The following is an 18,765-nucleotide window of genomic DNA, read 5'->3' on the forward strand; positions in this document are numbered from 1 at the left end:
CCTCGGTCCGGGTGGGTCTAAGGATGATGATTGATCCGCAGTGCGCACGCCAGCGCGTTCCTCTGTGGCAGGAGAGGGGGGCCTGCGTGTGACCGAGGGTGCGTGGGAGGACGCGCGTGTGTGTCTGTGCGCCCTGATCACAGTGGTCTGTGGGTAGGGCGGATCGTGCGCGCGCGCCCGGTCTGTGCGCCCCAAGCCAGGTGGGTCTCCGAATAGGAGTGGGTCCCAGCGTACACGGGTTTGCACCCAGGAAGGGGTCTGCTTGTGGGTGGGCGCGCCAGCTCTTCCCCAGGGGCCGTTTCTTGAGCGCCTCCCGTGGGGTCCTGGGCACCTCGGGGTGGTCATGGCCGCTAGGCTTTGCCCTCACGGGCCTAGGCCCGCTTTCACCCACTAGATGGAGTGTATGGTGGTGAGAGCCCGCCGAGACAATGTGAGGGGCTGCCAGGAGAAGGCGAAGATTGGAAACCTAGAGGGGAGAATGAAACAGCCCAGCAGAGCGGAGGGAAAAGTTTTCTTTCTTTTTCTTTTTCTTTTTTTTTTTTTTTTTTTGAGATGGAGTTTCCCTCTTGTTGCCCAGGCTGAAGTGCACTGGCGCGATCTCGGCTCACTGCAACCTCCGCCTCCCGGGTTCAAGCGATTCTCCTGCCTCAGCCTCCCGAGTGGCTAGGATTACAGGCATGCACCACCATGCCTGGCTAATTTTGTATTTTTAGTAGAGACGGGGTTTCTCTGTGTTGGTCAGTCTGATCTCGAACTCCCGACCTCAGGTGATCTGCCCGCCTCGGACTCCCAAAGCGCTGGGATTACAGGCGTGAGCCACTTACTAGGCCCAGCCGGAAAGGTTTTCTGAGAAGAGGGCACTGCATGTGCAAAGGCCCAGAGGTTGAAAGAGGGCCAGAGCCTGGTGAGGAACTTCCCATGTCCTAATGACCTTCTGTGTCTATATCCAGCAGCCTTGCCTTACTGGTACCAGTACCTGCCTGCTGCTACCAACTAGTCAACATGTGGCATCTTCCAGGCCACTGTGATGAGTCAGGGATGAGCATCTGACTCTGGTTGGTCCAATCAGCTTGTCCAGGGACTTTGGCTGGGAAGATTAGAAAGGAGGCCAGCTTTTTGGGCTGGGGTTGCTGAGAGATGTGATGATGAACTGAGTGGCCTACCTGGCATCTGGCCCCAGCTTCAGCTCCGTTTACTGTCTTGCTCCCCACCCTCACTAGCCTGCATTGAGGCCTCCTCTGTGCCCCCCAACCCCTGAGTTTCTCATCCCCAGAGAGCCCAGCTACACAGAATTGAAGGGTTTTCTCATTCATCTTCCTGTGCTCACCCTGAAGACTGGGCCTATGTCATCTGCTAACCACTGTCCCCCCAGCACTCACAGTGGAAAATGGAGTGTTATGCAGCCCTGCAGCTTGCCTTCTAGAACAGTTCACAGGCAAGGCCTCCCACACTGAACCTTGCTACAGCCAGATGGTGCCAGCAACACAGAGCTACTTGTTACATCAGCTCAGACTAAGCCACATCCACAGGAGCATCTGGTGATTCCACAGAACCACAAGAGACTTGACCTCCTGGAAATGAATTAACCAAGATTAATGAAAAAGATTAAGGTCATGTGCCCTGTAAAAATGTCCCTCACTGGATGAACTGTGACAAGGTAGGGTACTGCGTGGTCTCCCCAGCTGACCCTCTCCATGGGTCATTCTTTGCTTTCATCACTACCTGGCACAAATCTTTACGTATTTGTTTATCGTCTTCCCTCCACCAGTAGTTAGGTGTTTGCCCTTGCTGTATCCCCTGTGCCTAGAACAGTGCCCAACATTGGCAGGTGGCCAATAATTGCAAAATAAGCAAATGTATGAATGAACCATTAGATGCTTTGTGTTGTATACTTACTACCTGCTGTGCACATTTATTTAATCCTCATGACAGCCCCTGAAGTAGGTGTTACTTTTTCCATCTTACAGATAAAGACTCTGAGGTTTGGAGAGGTGAAGTGATTTGATCAATGTTACATGGTAGTGAGTGAGCCCAAGAATCATAGTTTCATTTTATTCGAGAAGTTGGGGGCCAGGTGCAGGGGCTCATGCCTGTAATCCCAACACTTTGGGAGGCCAGGGTGGGAAGATCTCTTGAGCCTAGGAGTTTGAGACCAGCCTGGACAACAACATGGTGAGACTCCATCTCTACAAAAAAAAATTATTTTAAAATTAGCCAGGCATGGTGATGTACACCTGTAGTCCCAGCTACTTGGCTGAGACAGGAGGACTGCTTGAGGCCAGGAATTCAAGACCAGCCTGGTAAAGATGGCAAGACCCCATCTCTACATATACATATCTATAGATAGATAGATAGATTAATAGATAGATATGTATTAGCCAGGCACAGTCACACATGTTTGTAGTCCCAGCTACTTGGGAGGCTAAGGCAGGAGGATCACCTGAGCCCAGGAGTTAAGGGCTGCAGTGAGCCGTGATCACACCACTGCATTCCAGTTTGGGTGACAGAGTGAGACTCTCTTAAAAAATTTAAAAATACTGAAGAAACAAAGGGAGGAGTTTGTAGAATCTTGGAGTGGAGGAAACTTCTGTGTCACCAAACACAGAAACCACCAAAGAAAATCTTTCACTTCCAAAATTAGTCTATAGAAAAAAAAAGAAAATCTTAACCCAAATAAGAGACTGAGGCAAGAGCTTCAATCAATCGAGGTTTACTGAGCCAGAGTTGGAGCGTGCCCAGGAAAGCAACACAAGTCACAGAAACGTCTGTGGCCTGTGCTCTCCCAAGAAGTTTTCAGGAGGCTCAATATTTGCACATTTCTTTAAAGGGGAGAAGACAGTGAGGCAAATGGTTATGTTTTTGTGAGACTCTTAATTAGTGTCCCGTAAATCTAAACTATATGGAAGATACGGTGAACACTGGAAGAACAGGGAGTAACAGAAGAGCCAATTATGCAGAGGTCTCAGGTTAGGTGGAGGAATGATTGATCTCATCTGATCCTTGTTCTGCACCTCGGCAGATAAACTTGTAATTGACATTGTCAGTGTGAAATTTAACAGACTTTGGTTTTAGGAGTTAGGTTTAGGCTGCAGACCTAAAGTTGCAGTTGACATGTCCTTGTTTTATAGGAGGATATACATCCTGAAAGTTTTAGGGACTGGCAAAGAATTTACTGCTGAGCAATTTGTGAATGCAGTCACCTGGAGATTCATGAGGCTTTTTGCCTTTTTGTGGGGATCTGGTTAATGCATAATATTTTGACACAAGGTTGCAAGGTAACAGGTATCCATTTGGGAAAAGAATGACAGTTTTGGAGAACATTAGTTCTGCAGCATAGAATGAAGTGTTGCCGGAATAAAATTAAAAAAAAAAAAAAAAAGGCTGGGTGTGGTGGCTCATGCCTGTAATCCTAGCACGCCTGTAATCCCAGCACTTTGGGAGGCCAAGGCGGGTGGATCACCTGAGGTCCGGAGTTCGAGACCAGCCTGACCAATATGGCAAAACCCCATCTCTACTAAAAATACAAAAATTAGCTGAGCATGGTGGCGGGTGCCTGTAATCCCAGCTACTGGGGAGGCTGAGGCGGGAGAATTGCTTGAACTTGGGAGGCAGAGGTTGCAGTGAGCCGAGATCGCGCCAGTGCACTCTAGCCTGGGTGACAGAGCAAGACTCCATCTCAAAAAAAAAAAAAAAGGAATGCCAGTGTTGTGTGGCTCAGTCTCCAAGCTTAACTCTCCCTTTAGCATAACAAATTTGGGGGTCCTGAAATTTTTATTTTCCTTTATGAAAAGATCAATAATCCATTTGCATAAAAAATAAAGTCTATATGGAAAAAGCCACCATCACAGCCAAAACACAAATAACAAACTGTAACTTGTTACAAACAGCATACTTGTAACTCATTTCAAAATAAAGAGCTGATTTCTCTAATATATAAAGAGCTCTCATAAGTCAATAAGAAAAAGACCAATGGTAGCCAGGCGTGGTGGCACATGCCTGTAAGCTACTCAGGAGGCTGAGGCAGGAGAATCACTTAAGCCCAGGAGGCAGAGGTTGTGGGGAGCCGAGATCACGCCATTGCATTCCAGCCTGGGCAACAAGAGTGAAACTCCATATCAAAAAAAAAAAAGAAAAAGAAAAAGAAAAAAGAAAAAGACAAATGGCCCAGTAGAAAGTGTGGCAAAGGATACAAACAGACCATTCACAGAAAAAGATAGATAAACAACATCTCTCAGGAAAGTACCTCCCAGTCACCCTTTGTTGGAAAGTTGTTGAAGGATGCAGTTCAGCAAAATGAGGGAGTAAACCAAGAGACATAGGCTTAAGATCCAGGCAAGAGTGAGGCGCTTAGGAGTCCCGGAAGCCAGAAGAGCCTGGTAGCACTGAAGGAACACTCAGGCCACCTTGGAACAGAGAGGATGGGATTGCCATGTGGTTCCACATGGCTCTGAAAATAGACAATGGCTAAGTTGTGCAACAGACTGCCTATGACATCTGGTTGCCCAGAGCTTCTGTGAAAATACTTCAGGACAAGGCTTTCCCCCACCCAGGGGTGGGTTGGGGAATAGAGTGTATGCACTTTGTTTTGTCCAGTTTTAGACTTTAAAATCCTCTGAGGCATCAACTGGTGAGGGTGAGGAAGTGGCCCCATAGACTGAATTGGGCCTGCCCCACCCTGGTACCTTTCTGTTCTGTCACAGTGACAATTCACAGCTCAGAGGTCCTTTGGGAAACTTTCTCTGACATCGCCCCTATCCCCTTGCCAGCTGGATGAAGCAGCATCCACCAGAACTGCTACCATCACTGCAGGGGGCTTGGTGGGCAGAGGCCTGGCTTGTCTCCATTAGCACTGCGTTCCTGTGCCCAGTGTGGCCCCAGCAGACACTGTGGGTTCAGTCAATCAGCCCCCAGGCTGGTCTGGGACTGAGTCATCGGAGGGAGTGGGTGTTGGGCACAGCTCCCTGCCCTAAGAACCTTCCTTCTTGGGCCCGAGGAACTCCCACTGGGGCAGGACTAGCTGCTGGGGAGGAAGTGGGGCTTACTGAGCGTCTACCTGGGCTAGGGAGTGGAGGTGAAGGTGGACTCCTCATACAGCTCATATGCGGGCACTGGGCTGTGGAGCCTTAGCCGCTTTTAATTGGCAAGCCCTGGCTTCCTGGAGGAGGAAAGGGGAAGAGAAGTGCCCTGGGGGCGAGGATTGAGTCAGCTGCATTGTCATAATGGAAATAGTACAGCCCTGGGTGTCCAAGACTTCCCCTCCATGGGCCTCAGAATCGTCCATATGATGTAACACTCTTTTTTTTTTTTTTTTTTTTTTTTTGAGACTGAGTCTCGCTCTGTTGCCCTGGCTGGAGTGCAGTGGCTCCATCTCGGCTCACTGCAACTTCTGCCTCCTGGGTTCAACCGATTCTTGTACCCCAGCCTTCTGAGTAACTGGGATTACAGGCGCACACCACCACGCCTGGCTAATTTTTGTATTTTTAGTACAGACGGGGTTTCACCATGTTGGCCAGGCTGGTCTCGAACTCCTGACCTCAAGTGATCCGCCCGCCTCGGCCTCCCAAAGCACTGGGATTACAGGCGTGAGCCACTGCCTCCGGCCAAAGTAACACTTTTGCACAGGGAGTTGGACTTGAGTGACAAATGGGTGACAAAGTGCTTTGTTAACTCGCAGATGTGAAGGGGACACTGCGGCTGACCGCCTGGTGACAGCTAGCCAGTGGTTGAGAGACCGCAAGATGGTTCCTCGTCTTTCACTTCCCTCCGTCCCAGGTCTGAACTCGGACCAGCCTGGAGCCTTTGGGGGACCACGGATTCCCCTTTACACTCATACAGATTTCTCTTGTCCGTCACTCACTCACAGTCCAGTAAGGATCCTGCTGTCTATTCCGCGAAGACATCTTGAATGCAGGGATAGCCATTTGGAAGACTGTCCTCGAGGGTGGCAGCAGCCTCTCAGGACGGGGAAAGCCAAGGTGCCCACTAAGCCCGTCTGGGGTGGAGGGTGGCAGGCCGGGGTGGAGAGGATTGGAGGCCGCCTGAAGGAACCTGTGCTCGGTGGCATTTACTCAATGTGGGGGTCTGACACCTCCCAGCTCATTTTGTCCCCATCTTCCCCTTGCGTCAGGTCCCCACCCAGCAGGAGGAGGTCCGAGGATCTGCGCGACGCTGGCCCCGCGGAGTGTGGGGGACTTTTCCTCTCAACCACCAGTGCCCCGCAAGCGTGGGTGAACAGTCCTCCCTGGCTACTGTGGGACGCTGGGCAGGCGACTTCGCCTCTCTAGGCCTCGGTTTTCCTGCTTGTCAAATGGGGCTGATGCCGGCGTGGGCTTCTTCGGGCTGTCGCGAGCGTTGACCCCTGGAGTCAGCGAACTAGCCGCGCACGCACTCCCGGGCGGAGGTCGGGGCTGGGGGGCGTCGCCTCCCGTCTGCGCGCCCCCGGCCCCGCCTCCTGCCGGCGCACCCCTCCCTCGGCTCCGCCCGCGGCCCGCTTCTTCCTCCCGCGGGCGGCCCAGCCCTAGCGCCCCGCGCTCCGCGGGCAGCCCCCTGCCGCCGCGCCATGTCCGCCGGCTGGTTCCGGCGCCGCTTCCTGCCTGGGGAGCCGCTCCCCGCGCCGCGGCCGCCTGGGCCGCGTGCCAGCCCCGTGCCCTACCGACGGCCCCGCTTCCTGCGCGGCTCCAGCTCCAGCCCCGGGGCCGCCGACGCCTCGCGCCGCCCAGACTCCCGGCCCGTGCGCAGCCCCGCACGAGGACGCACGCTACCCTGGAATGCAGGCTACGCCGAGTGAGTGCCCCTCCCCGACCCCCAGCTCAGGCCCGGGCCTGAGCCCGCTTCGGGTCCTGCGCCCGCCTAGAAAGCGGGAGGAGCTGAGTGAGTGACAGCCCCCACCCACCTGTGGACAGCCCCTTCTTGCCCTCACCTCGGAATCCTGACAACTTCCCGGTCATCCCGACCCAGCGTTTTCCTTGGGATTCCGACCTCCCCCTCAGAGAAGACAGGAGGTCGGGAAGGACCTGCAGCCCAGGGGCTTCCAAGATGAGGCCCAGAGACTCGGTAGAGTTCCAGCATTCGGGGCTTTGGAGATTTCTCCTCGCCCCCTACCCCCACCATCTCGCCCTGGGTATGACCTGCGCTGTATGGGACAGGGCTTTGGGCTGCGACAGGACAGGGGACAGGAACGGCAACCTACCTTACCGTCTAGCCCTGGGTCACCAGGTAGGCTCCAGAGGAGCTGGGCCCTGACTTTTACCTTAGCCATGAGGCCAGTGAAGTTAGGAAGCTTACATCGTGGTTGTCTAAGTGTGTGTTAGGGACAGCACTGGGGAGCTGTTGCCCCAGAGGGAGGGGTCTTCTCCCTGTGCTGGCTCGGGTCCCTGTGCCCATGGGGACATAGGTGTGCCCCTGGAGGGTCGCTTACCATTTCCCGGCCTCAGGATTATCAATGCAGAGAAATCTGAATTCAATGAGGATCAAGCCGCCTGTGGGAAGCTGTGCATCCGGAGATGTGAGTTTGGGGCTGAAGAAGAGTGGCTGACCCTGTGCCCAGAAGAGGTGAGTGCAGTCTGAGTTCTTGGCTGGAATCCCTCCGACAGGCTGGGGCCACGACCTGCAGGCTCGCCCTTGCTGCCCCAGGTCCTAGTTAGGTTGCGTCAAGGGACAAGTGGGGAAGTCAGGCAGAGGCTGACACTGAGCCCTTCCTGTGCAGTTCCTGACAGGCCATTACTGGGCACTGTTTGATGGGCACGGCGGTCCTGCAGCAGCCATCTTGGCTGCCAACACCCTGCACTCCTGCTTGCGCCGGCAGCTGGAGGCCGTGGTGGAAGGCTTGGTGGCCACTCAGCCCCCCATGCACCTCAATGGCCGCTGCATCTGCCCCAGTGACCCTCAGTTTGTGGAGGAAAAGGGCATCAGGGCAGAAGACTTGGTGATCGGGGCATTGGAGAGTGCCTTTCAGGAATGTGTGAGTGTGTGGCTTTTGGCTGGGGAAGAAGTGGAGATTTTGCCCCTGGGGATCTCAGGAAATGGCATCTCTGTATACCCATGGTCATCACACCAGATCCTTGGATAGGGAGGATGAGATTGGGTTGGTTGGATTGTTACTAACAGCCATCACTATCAGCATAACCCCTCTCATTTATCCAGCGCCTACTGTGTGCTAACTGCTTTTACCTGCATCATCTAATTGAATACCCTATTGGTCCTTGGTGCAGGGGCTGGTTTCTCTTCCTATTTTGAGTAGCACTTCCCTTGTCTAGATCTCCCGACTGCAGGGATCTTGGAGGTATGGCTGGACTTTGGGCTGGGACTGTCAGGCCTCCTGGTGGAAGTGAACTGTAGGGTAGGGTGGGGATTGAGAGACAAAGTAGTATGGTGGCAGAACAGGCAGCAGCTAAGGTGGCCTCGGTTTGCCCCAGGATGAGGTGATCGGGCGGGAGCTGGAGGCCTCAGGCCAGATGGGCGGCTGCACAGCCCTGGTGGCTGTGTCCCTGCAGGGAAAGCTGTACATGGCCAATGCTGGGGATAGCAGGTGAGTCACCCCTTGGAGGGTGGGCAAGGGCGGGGTGGGGAGGGCATAAGCAGCAATGGGGACAAGCAAAGGTGGCTGGAAGTGGAGGGATAGTAGGAAGGATTGACTGGCTGAATTGTGTGTGCATTTGTTATGTGTCGAGTGTGGACAGTGGCTGCCGGGGAGGGCAGGGACCTCAAAGGCCCCGCTAAAGGGCTAAGCCTTCACCCTTGCAGGTCTTAGGTAGTCATGGAGGGCTTTAAGGGATCATCATGGACAGAGCTGGATCCTGGTGGTTGGAGGAGGGACTGGTAGGAGGGTGGCCATGGGTGAGGGTGGAGGCCCCCTCCTAGACCTCTCCCTTCTCTCCTCAATCCAGGGCCATCTTGGTGCGGAGAGATGAGATACGGCCACTGAGCTTCGAGTTCACCCCAGAGACTGAGCGGCAGCGGATCCAGCAGCTGGTAGGTGCCCTTGGCAGCATGGAGGCTGTGAAGCTCCAACTCCTGGGTCCAGGGCCATAAGAAGGAGTATGACCTGAGCGCAGCCTCCCCACCCCAGGCCTTTGTCTATCCTGAGCTTCTGGCTGGTGAGTTCACCCGACTGGAGTTCCCTCGGCGGCTGAAGGGGGATGACTTGGGACAGAAGGTTTTGTTCAGGGATCACCACATGAGTGGCTGGTGAGTGGGGATGGGGGACAGGTAGGAAGGGAGACCCCTGGGATCCAGGCCCAGCCGTATAGCCTGGGGCCCCCCTCCACCTTGGCAGGGTGGCACTGTGAGGGTGTGACAGCTGGGCCCTGAGTTGGGGAAAGATGAGATGGGGCACAGGGCTTGGGTTGATGCTGGCTCTGCTCCTGGTAGGAGCTACAAACGTGTGGAGAAATCGGATCTCAAGTACCCACTGATCCATGGACAGGGTAGGCAGGTAAGTGCCTGGTCCTCCTCAACCCCAAGAATCCCTCTTCATTGTCCCCTGCAGAGGTGGGAGCTCCTTTGCCTCTTGCTGGTAGCTGTGGCTGGTGGCCTGGGATTTGCTCTGAGACTAGGAATTTTCTCTCTCAGTCCAAGGCTTCCAAGGGCCACAGTCCAGCTCTCCCTGTGTGCTCTGCAGTGCTAGGGCCTGGTACTTGTGCATTTGCTGGAGCCATTTGCCATCGCCTCACACCTCACTTTCCCTCAGGCTCGGTTACTAGGAACACTGGCTGTCTCCCGGGGCCTGGGAGACCATCAGCTCAGAGTCCTGGACACAAACATCCAGCTCAAGCCCTTCTTGCTCTCTGTCCCACAGGTAAGGGGGCAACGCTGTCCAACCCAGCTTCCATCTGCCCAGAAAGGCAGACAGTGAGGCTGGTGGGAGTCAGGAAGGGAGTGTGCAGGATCCTCAGGCTTAATTTGTAGGTGACTGTGCTGGATGTGGACCAGCTGGAGCTACAGGAGGATGATGTGGTTGTCATGGCAACTGATGGACTCTGGGATGTACTGTCCAACGAGCAGGTGGCATGGCTGGTGCGGAGCTTCCTCCCTGGGAACCAAGAGGACCCACACAGGTACTGTAGCTGCTGGGGACCTGCCTGGGCCTGGGTTGGTGCCAGCAGCAAGCCCAAGTAGTTATGGCTGAGAAGACAGAGCACTGACAATGAGCTGGCAGCTGGCCAGAATCAGGGCTGTCTCAAGCTTCTTGGAGGAGGCAGGGAGACCGTGGGTTCCAAAAATCCCTGGATTTAGACTCTCATGGTCCAGCCCGTGGCCCTCCCAGACGTGCTGATTGCTTGGTCCACAGTCGGACTGCATTGCTTGGGTCCCCATGTCCAGCCTTGTGCAGTGAGTTCTCCTAAGGTCTGGCCTTGCCCCTTTGCTCTGCCCCTGAAGTCTATCTGCAGGATGGTCTTCACAGGTTCTCAAAGCTGGCCCAGATGCTGATACACAGCACACAGGGAAAGGAAGACAGTCTCACAGAGGAAGGGCAGGTGTCCTACGATGACGTCTCTGTGTTCGTGATTCCCTTGCACAGTCAGGGCCAAGAGAGCAGTGGCCACTGAGGATTCAGACACTGTATCCCAGAACTGCTCTAGGGCCCGGGTGTGGTCTGGGCATCCCTCCAGTGTGACCAAGAGCAAATCCTGCCTGCCCTATCCCTAGCCACCGCCCAGTGCTCTCACTATCCACCTCAACACACATCCATCTCAAGAGGAACATTTATACCAGGCAGTCAGAGCTGGAAGTGTATGGAGAGCCCAGCCCACCAGGTCCTGCCTTTTGCGGTGATAACCTTCTCTGGCAGAGTGACTTTACAACTTAACTAGGAAACCCATGTGAGGCTCCTCAGACAGGACCTTCAACAGCCCAAAGTATCATTCTCAGATAGGGGCACCCAGGCTAAGGGTATTAGCCAAAGATGCCAGGATGGGCAGCTAGCCCATGTTTAGATCCAGGTCTCCAATTCATGGTTATCAGGGCATGTGTTCAACAACCCCCAAAGTCCACGCAGGTGGCTTGTAGAAACCTTTGGGCAGCCTCATGTCTGCTAAAACAGCCATCTTCAAGACAGCCCCTGAAAAGAGACCAGTTCAGGTCCTACCCTGCTGTTCTTTGCTGGAGATGAGGAACAGGTGCTGGGGCTAAAGTTTGGGGTAGAGCACAAGGGACAAGAGGAACTCTTGGAGTTGGCTGGGTGAGAGGGCTCTCCATTTGCTACCTGTAGTAGCCTGCCTCCTAACTGGTTGCTTCTCCCTAGTTCCAGCCCTGCCCTGGTCTGATGCCCCAACACTGCCCTTGCTTTGTTTTCCCTGTCACCTCCCTATTATTAAATGTTTTCTACAGAAGAGCCTTGTGAGTCATGAATTGCTGTACAGCTTGGACTAAGGATACCTATTGCTAATTTTTGTTACCTTTCAGTGGATTAGTTTTAGCTCCACCTTGTAAGCCTGCATATAATCAGGACTATGTTTTCTTTGCAGTTTCCCTAGTTCTCAGCTTGGGTGAGCCCCAGTGAGAGAATTTTTGGCCAGGAAACAGAAAAGTCTCTACCACCACTTTTTTTTTCCTTTTCTTTGAGATGGAGTCTCGCTCTGTTGCCCAGGCTGGAGTGCGGTGGCATGGTCTAGGCTCACTGCAACCTCCAACCTCCATCTCCAGAGTTCAAGCCATTCTCCTGCCTCAGCTTCCCAAGTAGCTGGGATTGAAGGCATGTGCCATCACACTCAGCTAATTTTTGTATTTTTAGTAGATAAAGGGTTTCACCATGTTGGCCAGGCTGGTCTTGAATGCCTGACTCCAAGTGATCCACCTGCCTCAGCCTCCAAAGTGCTGGGGTTACAGGTGTGAGCCACCGCACTAGCTTTTTTTTTTTTTTTTTTTTTTTTTGGGAGACAGGGTCTCACTCTGTCACCCAGGTTGGAGTGCAGTGGTGTGATCACAGCTCACTGCAGTTTTGACCTCCTGGACTCAAGTGATCCTCCACCTCAGCACTCCGAGTAGCTGGGACCACAGGTATGCACCACCACACCCTGCCAACTTTTTATTTTTTGTAGAGACAGGGTCTGTGTTGCCCAGACTGGCTCAAACTCCTGGATGCAAGTGATAATCCCACCTCAGCCTCTCTGGGATTACAGGCGTGAGCCACCATGCCCAGCCTCCACTACTTGTAGGCTCTGGGCTTGAGATACTGGAAGGGTGGTCTTTTCACTTAAAAAAAAAAAAAATGTAAGGCCAGGCATGGTGGCTCAGACCTGTAATCCCAGCACTTTGGGAGGCCGAAGCAGGCCGATCATGAGGTCAGTTCGAGACCAGCCTGGCCAATATGGTGAAACCCTGTCTCTACTAAAAATACAAAAATTAGCCGGGCATGGTCGCACGTGCCTGTAGTACCAGCTGCCCAGGAGACTGAGGCAGAATAATCGTTTGAACCTGGGAGGTGGAGGTTGCAGTGAGCTGAGATTGTGCCACTGCGTTCCAGCCTGGGCAACAGAGCGAGACTCCGTCTCAAAAAACTAAAAATAAAAAGTAATGAGACAGGGTCTGTTTTGCCCAGGATAGTCTCAAACTGCTGGGTTCAAGCAGTCCTCCCAGCCTGTAGCTGGAATTACAGATGTACACTGTGACTTTTTCACTTACTTTTGAATGCAGATTTCTATAAAGCTAGAATTAGCTGGATAAAAGTTAGGGCCTTAGGGCTTGCTGTTTAATAAGCAGCTTAGTTCATCTTCTCCAAAAAGACTATGCTGTCATCTTGGCTGGGGCACAGTGGCTCATGCCTGTAATCCCAGGACTTTGGGAGGCTGAAGCAGGTAGATCACTTGAGCTCAGGAGTTTGAGACCATCCTGAACAACATGGTGAAACCCCATCTCTATCAAAAATACAAAAAATTAGTAGGGCATGGTGATATATGCCTGTGGTCCCAGCTACTTGGAAGGCTGAGGTGGGAGGATCACCTGAACCCAGGAGGTGGAGGTTGCAGTGAGGGGAGATTGTGCCACTCCACTCCAGCCTGGGCAACACAGTGAGACTCTGTCTCAAAACAAAACAAAAAAACGGGGCCAGGCATGGTGGTTCACGTATGTCATCCAGCACTTTGGGAGGCTGAGCAGGCAGATCACCTGAGGTCCGGAGTTTGAGACCAGCCTGACCAACCTGTTGAAACCCTGTCAGCCTGACCAACATGTTGAAACCCTGTCTCTACTAAAAATACAAAATTAGCCAGGTGTGGTGGCACATGCCTGTAATCCCAGCTACTCGGGAGGGTGAGGCAGGAGAATCGCTTGAACCCGGGAGGAGGAGGTTGCAGTGAGCCAAGATCGCGCCATTGTACTCTAGCCTGGGCAATAAGAGCAAAACTCTGTCTCAAAAACAAAACAAAACAAAAACAGCTATGCTGTCAACTAGAACGTACCAAAGCTCAAGTGCTCAGGAAGTATCTATTGAATTACAAGGCAAACCACCTTCATGACCTCAGCTTTACTTGACCCTTCTCTGATTTACTCCTACTTTATAACTTAGGTGAATTCTCTCACCAGGCAACTGACAGCCCAAAATTGCAGCCAAGAATACTATCCAACAGGTCGCAGAGCCAATGGTAAAACCTGTATAATTAACTTAACTCAACTGAGAGGCTCTCAGAACCCACCCCACCCCGGCTTTTTTTTTTTTTTTTTTGAGATGGAGCTTCGCTCTTGTCGCCCAGGCTGGAGTGTAATGGTGCCATCTCAGCTCACTGCAACCTCTAGCCTCCTGGGTTCAAGTGATTCTCCTGCCTCAGCCTCCTGAACAGTTGGAATTACAGGCACACACCACCACACCCAATATTTTTAGTAGAGATGGGGTTTCATCATGTTGGCCAGCCTGGTCTCAAACTCCTGACCTCAGGTGATCCACCCACCTCAGTCTCCCAAAGTGCTGGGATTACAGGCGTGAGCCACTGTGCCCAGCCTCAGACCCCCTTTCCTACCCATTAACTCTAGATTTCATTTCCTACACATTCTCCAGGGAAGACTGGAAAAACTGCATCAGATATTTCCCACTGCTATATTCCACAGTGCAGGACTTCAGGGTTGAACCTGTCCACAGCTGGGCCCTATGGTAGTCTCGCCAGGACTCTTCTAGCCAGGCAGCTTGAGTGCTGTCCTACCAGCCTGTAGGAGTGTCACTTCCTCTTTCCTCACCACAGCCCCCACTACCTCACCATTCCGCCTGAGCAAAAAAAAAAGTGTGGGCAGCATCCTGTGCCTGCTTCTCTTACCCACATCAACTGCTGAGCCAGCTCGCCCCCACAGCCTGCTTGCCTAGCTTGCTACCATGCCTGCTGTTGTTCCTCACATCACAAGGCTGAATGAAGCCTGAGGGATGGGTGAAGTGGGTCTTTCAGTTGCGAGCAGGCCAGAGACCAGAGTGGCTGCTCTAAGGGCAGCCATGCTCACCTACTTGTTCATGTCTCCCAGGAGAGCTGAACACGGCAGCAGTCCTCCCACCAGGCCAGGAGGGGGTCTCTTCCTACGTACGTAGTCTGTGTCAGAAGAGCCTGTGCATGGCCTGTCACACACAAGCTAGGATGTTCCCTCCGCCACTGTTGCAGAGTCCCATGAGCAATGTGAAAATGTGGCAGGCCCAAGGTTTTCTTCTCTGGTCCAGAGAGGGCGAGGCAAGAGCAGGAAGCAGGTTCTACAGCTCTGAGAATGCTGAGCTAGAGCAGCGGCCTCCAGGCAAATGGGTTACCAAAGCAATTGCCTTCTGCCAGACTGGGTGCTGGGGCCTCAGAGAGACTCCAGTATTCTTGCCCTCCTGAAACCAGGGCCTAGCAGGACAAAACATATTCCAACTAGAGGTTGTCAATCTGGTGAACGGTTGAGGTAAACAGTAGAGGATGCAAGGCAGCCTGAGGTAAGTGCCAGATAGTCTCCGAAGATTCAGGCTGGCTCAGGCTTGCCTTGCCCAGTCAGTCATTGCTGGCTCTATGGCTATTACAGCCTGGGGTTGAAGGCTGGTTCTAGGGGTTCCTCCCACCAGCCCATAAATCTTAGTTACCAAGGGGCAGTCAGAGGCAGTCCCAGGGAGCCCAGCAATCCGTCCACACAGCATTACAGCAAGCTGCAGTGTGAGCCAGAACTAACAGGAGACAACCCAAGCCTCCCTCCAGCTCTGGGAACCAGGCAAATCATGCTACAGAAACTCAAATCGAAGAGGCTGCAGCCATAAAATTCTGTTTAAGACTGTAACATGGAAAAAATGTTTATACGTTAAGTACAAAAGGGACATAAAATTGTATATACAGAATAACGACTATGTAAACACACCAAAAATCTATGCACAGAAATGTCTAGGGGGAACATTTAACACCAAAAGATTAACAGTGGTGGCATTTGGGTGGCAAACTTGATTCTTTCTAAAATTCCCAAATTTTTCTTAATAAGCAGTAATTATAATTACAACGGGAAATAATTTCTTTAAGTACCCAGTGCAGTGTCACTGTCAAATCAACATCAGTGGCTTTGGCCCCGATTCCTAAGGTGGCAAACGCCGCTGCCCCACTCCCCACCCATCCCCAATAGGGCTTGAGCACCTCTAGCCCTGCTGAGCACGTCTGTGCAGCCCCAGCCCTCAGCATCTCTTCCACTCGCTTCCAGCTGTATCTTTTCCCTTTCCTTCTTAATTCAGGAGGCAGCTTTGCAACCACAGGGCCCAACGATAGAGACCGTGAGGTGGCATGTTTTTTTTTTTTTTTTTTTTTTTTTTGAGACGGAGTTTTGCTGTTGTTGCCCAGGCCGGAGTGCAATGGCACGATCTCAACACACAGCAACCTCCGCCTCCTGGGTTCAAGCAATTCTCTGGCCTCAGCCTCCCAAGTAGCTAAGATTATAGGCGCATGCCACCACGCCCGGCTAATTTTGTATTTTTAGTAGAGATGGGGTTTCTCCATGTTGGTCAGGCCGGTCTCAAACTCCCGACCTCCAGTGATCCGCCCACCTCAGCCTCCCAAAGTGCTGGGATTACAGGCATGAGCCACCGCGCCTGGCCTTGAGGTGGCATGTTTTCAAAGAACATGGTGCCTCAGTTTTGGACACACAGGAACTCAAATACAATCATTTTCCTGCTGCTAAGTAATGCTTGGTGGCTGCTCTGGTTGCAGATATGTGAGTTAGGTAGCCTTTCCTGTTAACCCACGGTTCCAAGCACTCTCTCTTAACAATCATTCCTACTGTGAATTTTCTACCCTGAAAAGCCAGGGGTGGGCAATAACAATTAAGATCATTTGGTTTCTAAAAGTTCTTCCTCTCTGGGAAAGCAGAGCTATACAGTGGGTGGCATCCTGCAGATTCTAGTCTACATTTGGGAAAGGTGTACACCTGTTGCACTTTCAGTTGGAGGAACAAGTCAAAAAGTAATTGCTTAAAAAAAAAAAGTGCTAGCAATTCACAGCCTATTCCTGCCCGCTGAACAGAAGTTGTGATGCCTTGATTTACCCCCTAGCAGCTACATATTCTTGAGCAAGTCATAACCCTATTGTGCCTCAGTTTCTGGATCTGCAAGGAGTGTTGCCTGCATAAATGTTTGTTTAGGAACTTAGTAAAATGACATACTCCTCTCTCTGCTCTAAGAAGGCCATGAGCCAGCTGCAGCTCATCTCACTCAGCCTGGGCCTGACCAGAATCCTTTCCTCTTCCAAGAGAAAGCAAGGAAAAGCAGCAAGCAAGCAGACATACCAGGTCAACGGGAGTGATCTATCATTGGCAACGAGGCCTCAAACACACTGCAAATGCTCTGGCTTCAGCACCTTATCCCCAAATGCCACAAACCAGACACGTAAGCCATGCAAGAGTGACTATCACACACACACACAGGCACAGACAGAGTACCACCAAGCAAAAAGGGGGCTAATACTGCAGAGATGGCCCCAAAGTGCAGCTTGAGGAACACAGCAAGTCATCCCAAGACCCTCACTTAGCTGCCAAAGAAACAGCAAACACTATAAGCTTTGCTTCAGTCTTCTGAAATGAAAATATTAATAAGGAAGACTCACTAATACTTGTGGCAAACACTATTAGCAGGGATGCAGGGTGTCTCCTGGGCTGCAGGACTCCATCTGCTTCAGCTGAACTCTCAGAAACTACAGATGAGAGATATATGCATACGCACACACATATATGCCTATCTGTATGCACACAGATGTATTTAAATGAAGGTGCATACACTGTGCTAAAATACAAACAACAGAAATCAAAGGTCATATATAAAAAGGCTAAATATGACATATAACACAGGCCTAGAACCAGCTCTTGGTTGGGAGCGGGGGAAAGGGGTGGTATCATCTGAAGACTATGTACACAATTTGTGGTGGGCAGGGAAGGCATCAGTGTAAACAACTCAGACTCACTTCACAATACTGGCCCACAGGTAAGTGTGATGTATCTCATGTACAAAAATAGACTCCCACCTTGCTTTTGTACAAACCAAGCTTGGTAGGCACCCAGGAGGACCGTGGGTTTGTCTTGATGACAGGGCACTGCACCAGGCTGCTGCTAAACCTTCCAGCCCTAGGAACTCACCTGCTACCCTCCCACTACCCTCCCCTTTCCCTCCCTTTCAGGCCCTTGGGTCTTTTTCCCACCCAACACCTACAGCCCGAGGCCTGCCCGACCACCTAGCCTCACACGACTAACTGCAGAAACTAACTGCATGGCTTCCTGCAAGCAAGGTCCTTCTGTATCTGTCCCTTTCTCTGACCCCAAGATATATGAAAATGTTTCTGTAAATGTTTGGCACCTAAGAAACATGATGGTTGTGGATAATGCCACAAGTACACAGGGAGACCCAGTAACAAGACATGCAGGGTGAGGGCAAGCGACTGAGCTGCCCAAGCATTTCAAAACCAGGACTTTGGCTTCCCATGCAGTTGGAGGGTAGGAGAAGGGATGTGCGGAACTGATGACTTCACCGGCTCCTCAGCAGCATGTACATTCAAATTGAAGATGCTTGAGAGCCCCACTATACCAAATCGTGAGTCTGGTCACTCCTCCAGCAGAGCTTGGTGCAGTGACAGTTAGAAAAGCTGAGTTCCAATTGAGTCTGTTGCACCAAGAGTCCTTTTGAAGACGCTCATCAAAGTAATTATTTTCTTTTGAGCAGATGTACAGCAAATCCATGGGAAGGCCATGTAAAAGGATGTTCTCCAGCCCAGTCAAATGATCCAATCCCACTATTATCTCAGTTCCCTCTGAGTTTCTTCCTGCTGGCCGCCCTCACTGTACAGAAAGAGCCGAGCAGCAACAGGGTCAGTCATCAATGGTGGGCAACCAAAAGGCCTAGAAGGAGAACATAAACCAACTTTAAAAAGCCAAGCATCTCCTCACTGCCAAAGGTTCTTCACATCCCACCCCACAGCAAAAATGTGCCCAACCCCAGTGGCTCTGGTAGCCCTCTCTCCTAACCAACCAACCCCGATGCTCTAAGGAGACACAAACACTCTTTCCTCTATGTGAAAGTAAAATGGTTCTGTTTTTCTCCAATGATCACTGTCCACCTTCCACCAGAGCAGACCCCCCGCCCTTTTTTTTTTAAAGGAAGGGAAAAAAAGGAGTGCTGCCTGGGAGGTGGGTGAATAAGTAACCTGTCCTCATTGCTAATCCACCAGGTTACCTCCAACAGGCCCCCACCTTCCTGGGCTGTAAAAAGTAAGGAACTGGATGGTTTTGCTGTGTTTTTTCTAACATTTTTTTCTTGGTTAAAAAAAAAAAAAAAGCAAGGTGGCAATGTGCTCTGGGTAGGCT

General features: G+C 51.9%; 2 protein-coding genes across 9 annotated transcripts in view; one reads left to right on the plus strand and one right to left on the minus strand.

Annotated features, from left to right (window-relative positions):
* The first annotated feature begins 23 nt into the window (after positions 1-23).
* On the plus strand, positions 24-11,330 carry PPM1M (protein phosphatase, Mg2+/Mn2+ dependent 1M). 5 transcript variants are annotated; one of them, XM_063703477.1, is made up of 12 exons: positions 24-1,657; positions 5,864-5,975; positions 6,128-6,783; positions 7,434-7,551; positions 7,706-7,960; positions 8,415-8,527; positions 8,886-8,970; positions 9,068-9,186; positions 9,370-9,433; positions 9,689-9,796; positions 9,907-10,055; positions 10,403-11,330. In XM_063703477.1, the coding sequence occupies exons 3-12, from the start codon at positions 6,560-6,562 to the stop codon at positions 10,545-10,547; spliced, it is 1,380 nt and encodes a 459-aa protein (XP_063559547.1). In that variant the 5' UTR covers positions 24-1,657; positions 5,864-5,975; positions 6,128-6,559; the 3' UTR covers positions 10,548-11,330. The 5 variants fall into 5 exon arrangements, with proteins under 5 accessions (XP_063559547.1, XP_063559549.1, XP_004034322.1 ...); XM_063703479.1 differs by having other exon boundaries at positions 24-200; positions 5,675-5,975; XM_004034274.5 differs by having other exon boundaries at positions 24-200.
* Positions 11,331-15,185: 3,855 nt separating this feature from the next.
* The window catches only part of WDR82 (WD repeat domain 82), a 33,605-nt gene continuing 30,025 nt past the window's right edge, over positions 15,186-18,765 (minus strand). For all 4 annotated transcript variants that reach the window (XM_055382580.2, XM_055382579.2, XM_055382578.2 and 1 more), the window contains one exon: positions 15,186-18,300. In XM_055382580.2, coding sequence (XP_055238555.1) covers positions 18,271-18,300 — 30 coding nt within the window. In that variant the 3' untranslated portion in view covers positions 15,186-18,270. The remainder of the gene's footprint in view (positions 18,301-18,765) is intronic.

Source organism: Gorilla gorilla, chromosome 2 (genome assembly GCF_029281585.2).
Source record: "Gorilla gorilla gorilla isolate KB3781 chromosome 2, NHGRI_mGorGor1-v2.1_pri, whole genome shotgun sequence".
NCBI lineage: Eukaryota > Metazoa > Chordata > Mammalia > Primates > Hominidae > Gorilla > Gorilla gorilla.

Excerpts from the sequence above, each read along its gene's own strand:
- PPM1M (XM_063703477.1), top strand. The coding sequence starts at position 6,560 with ATGTCCGCCGGCTGGTTCCGGCGCCGCTTCCTGCCTGGGGAGCCGCTC. Across the intron at positions 7,552-7,705 it reads TGACCCTGTGCCCAGAAGAG|TTCCTGACAGGCCATTACTG; the intron begins GTGAGTGCAGTC and ends CTTCCTGTGCAG. Across the intron at positions 10,056-10,402 it reads AACCAAGAGGACCCACACAG|GTTCTCAAAGCTGGCCCAGA; the intron begins GTACTGTAGCTG and ends TGGTCTTCACAG.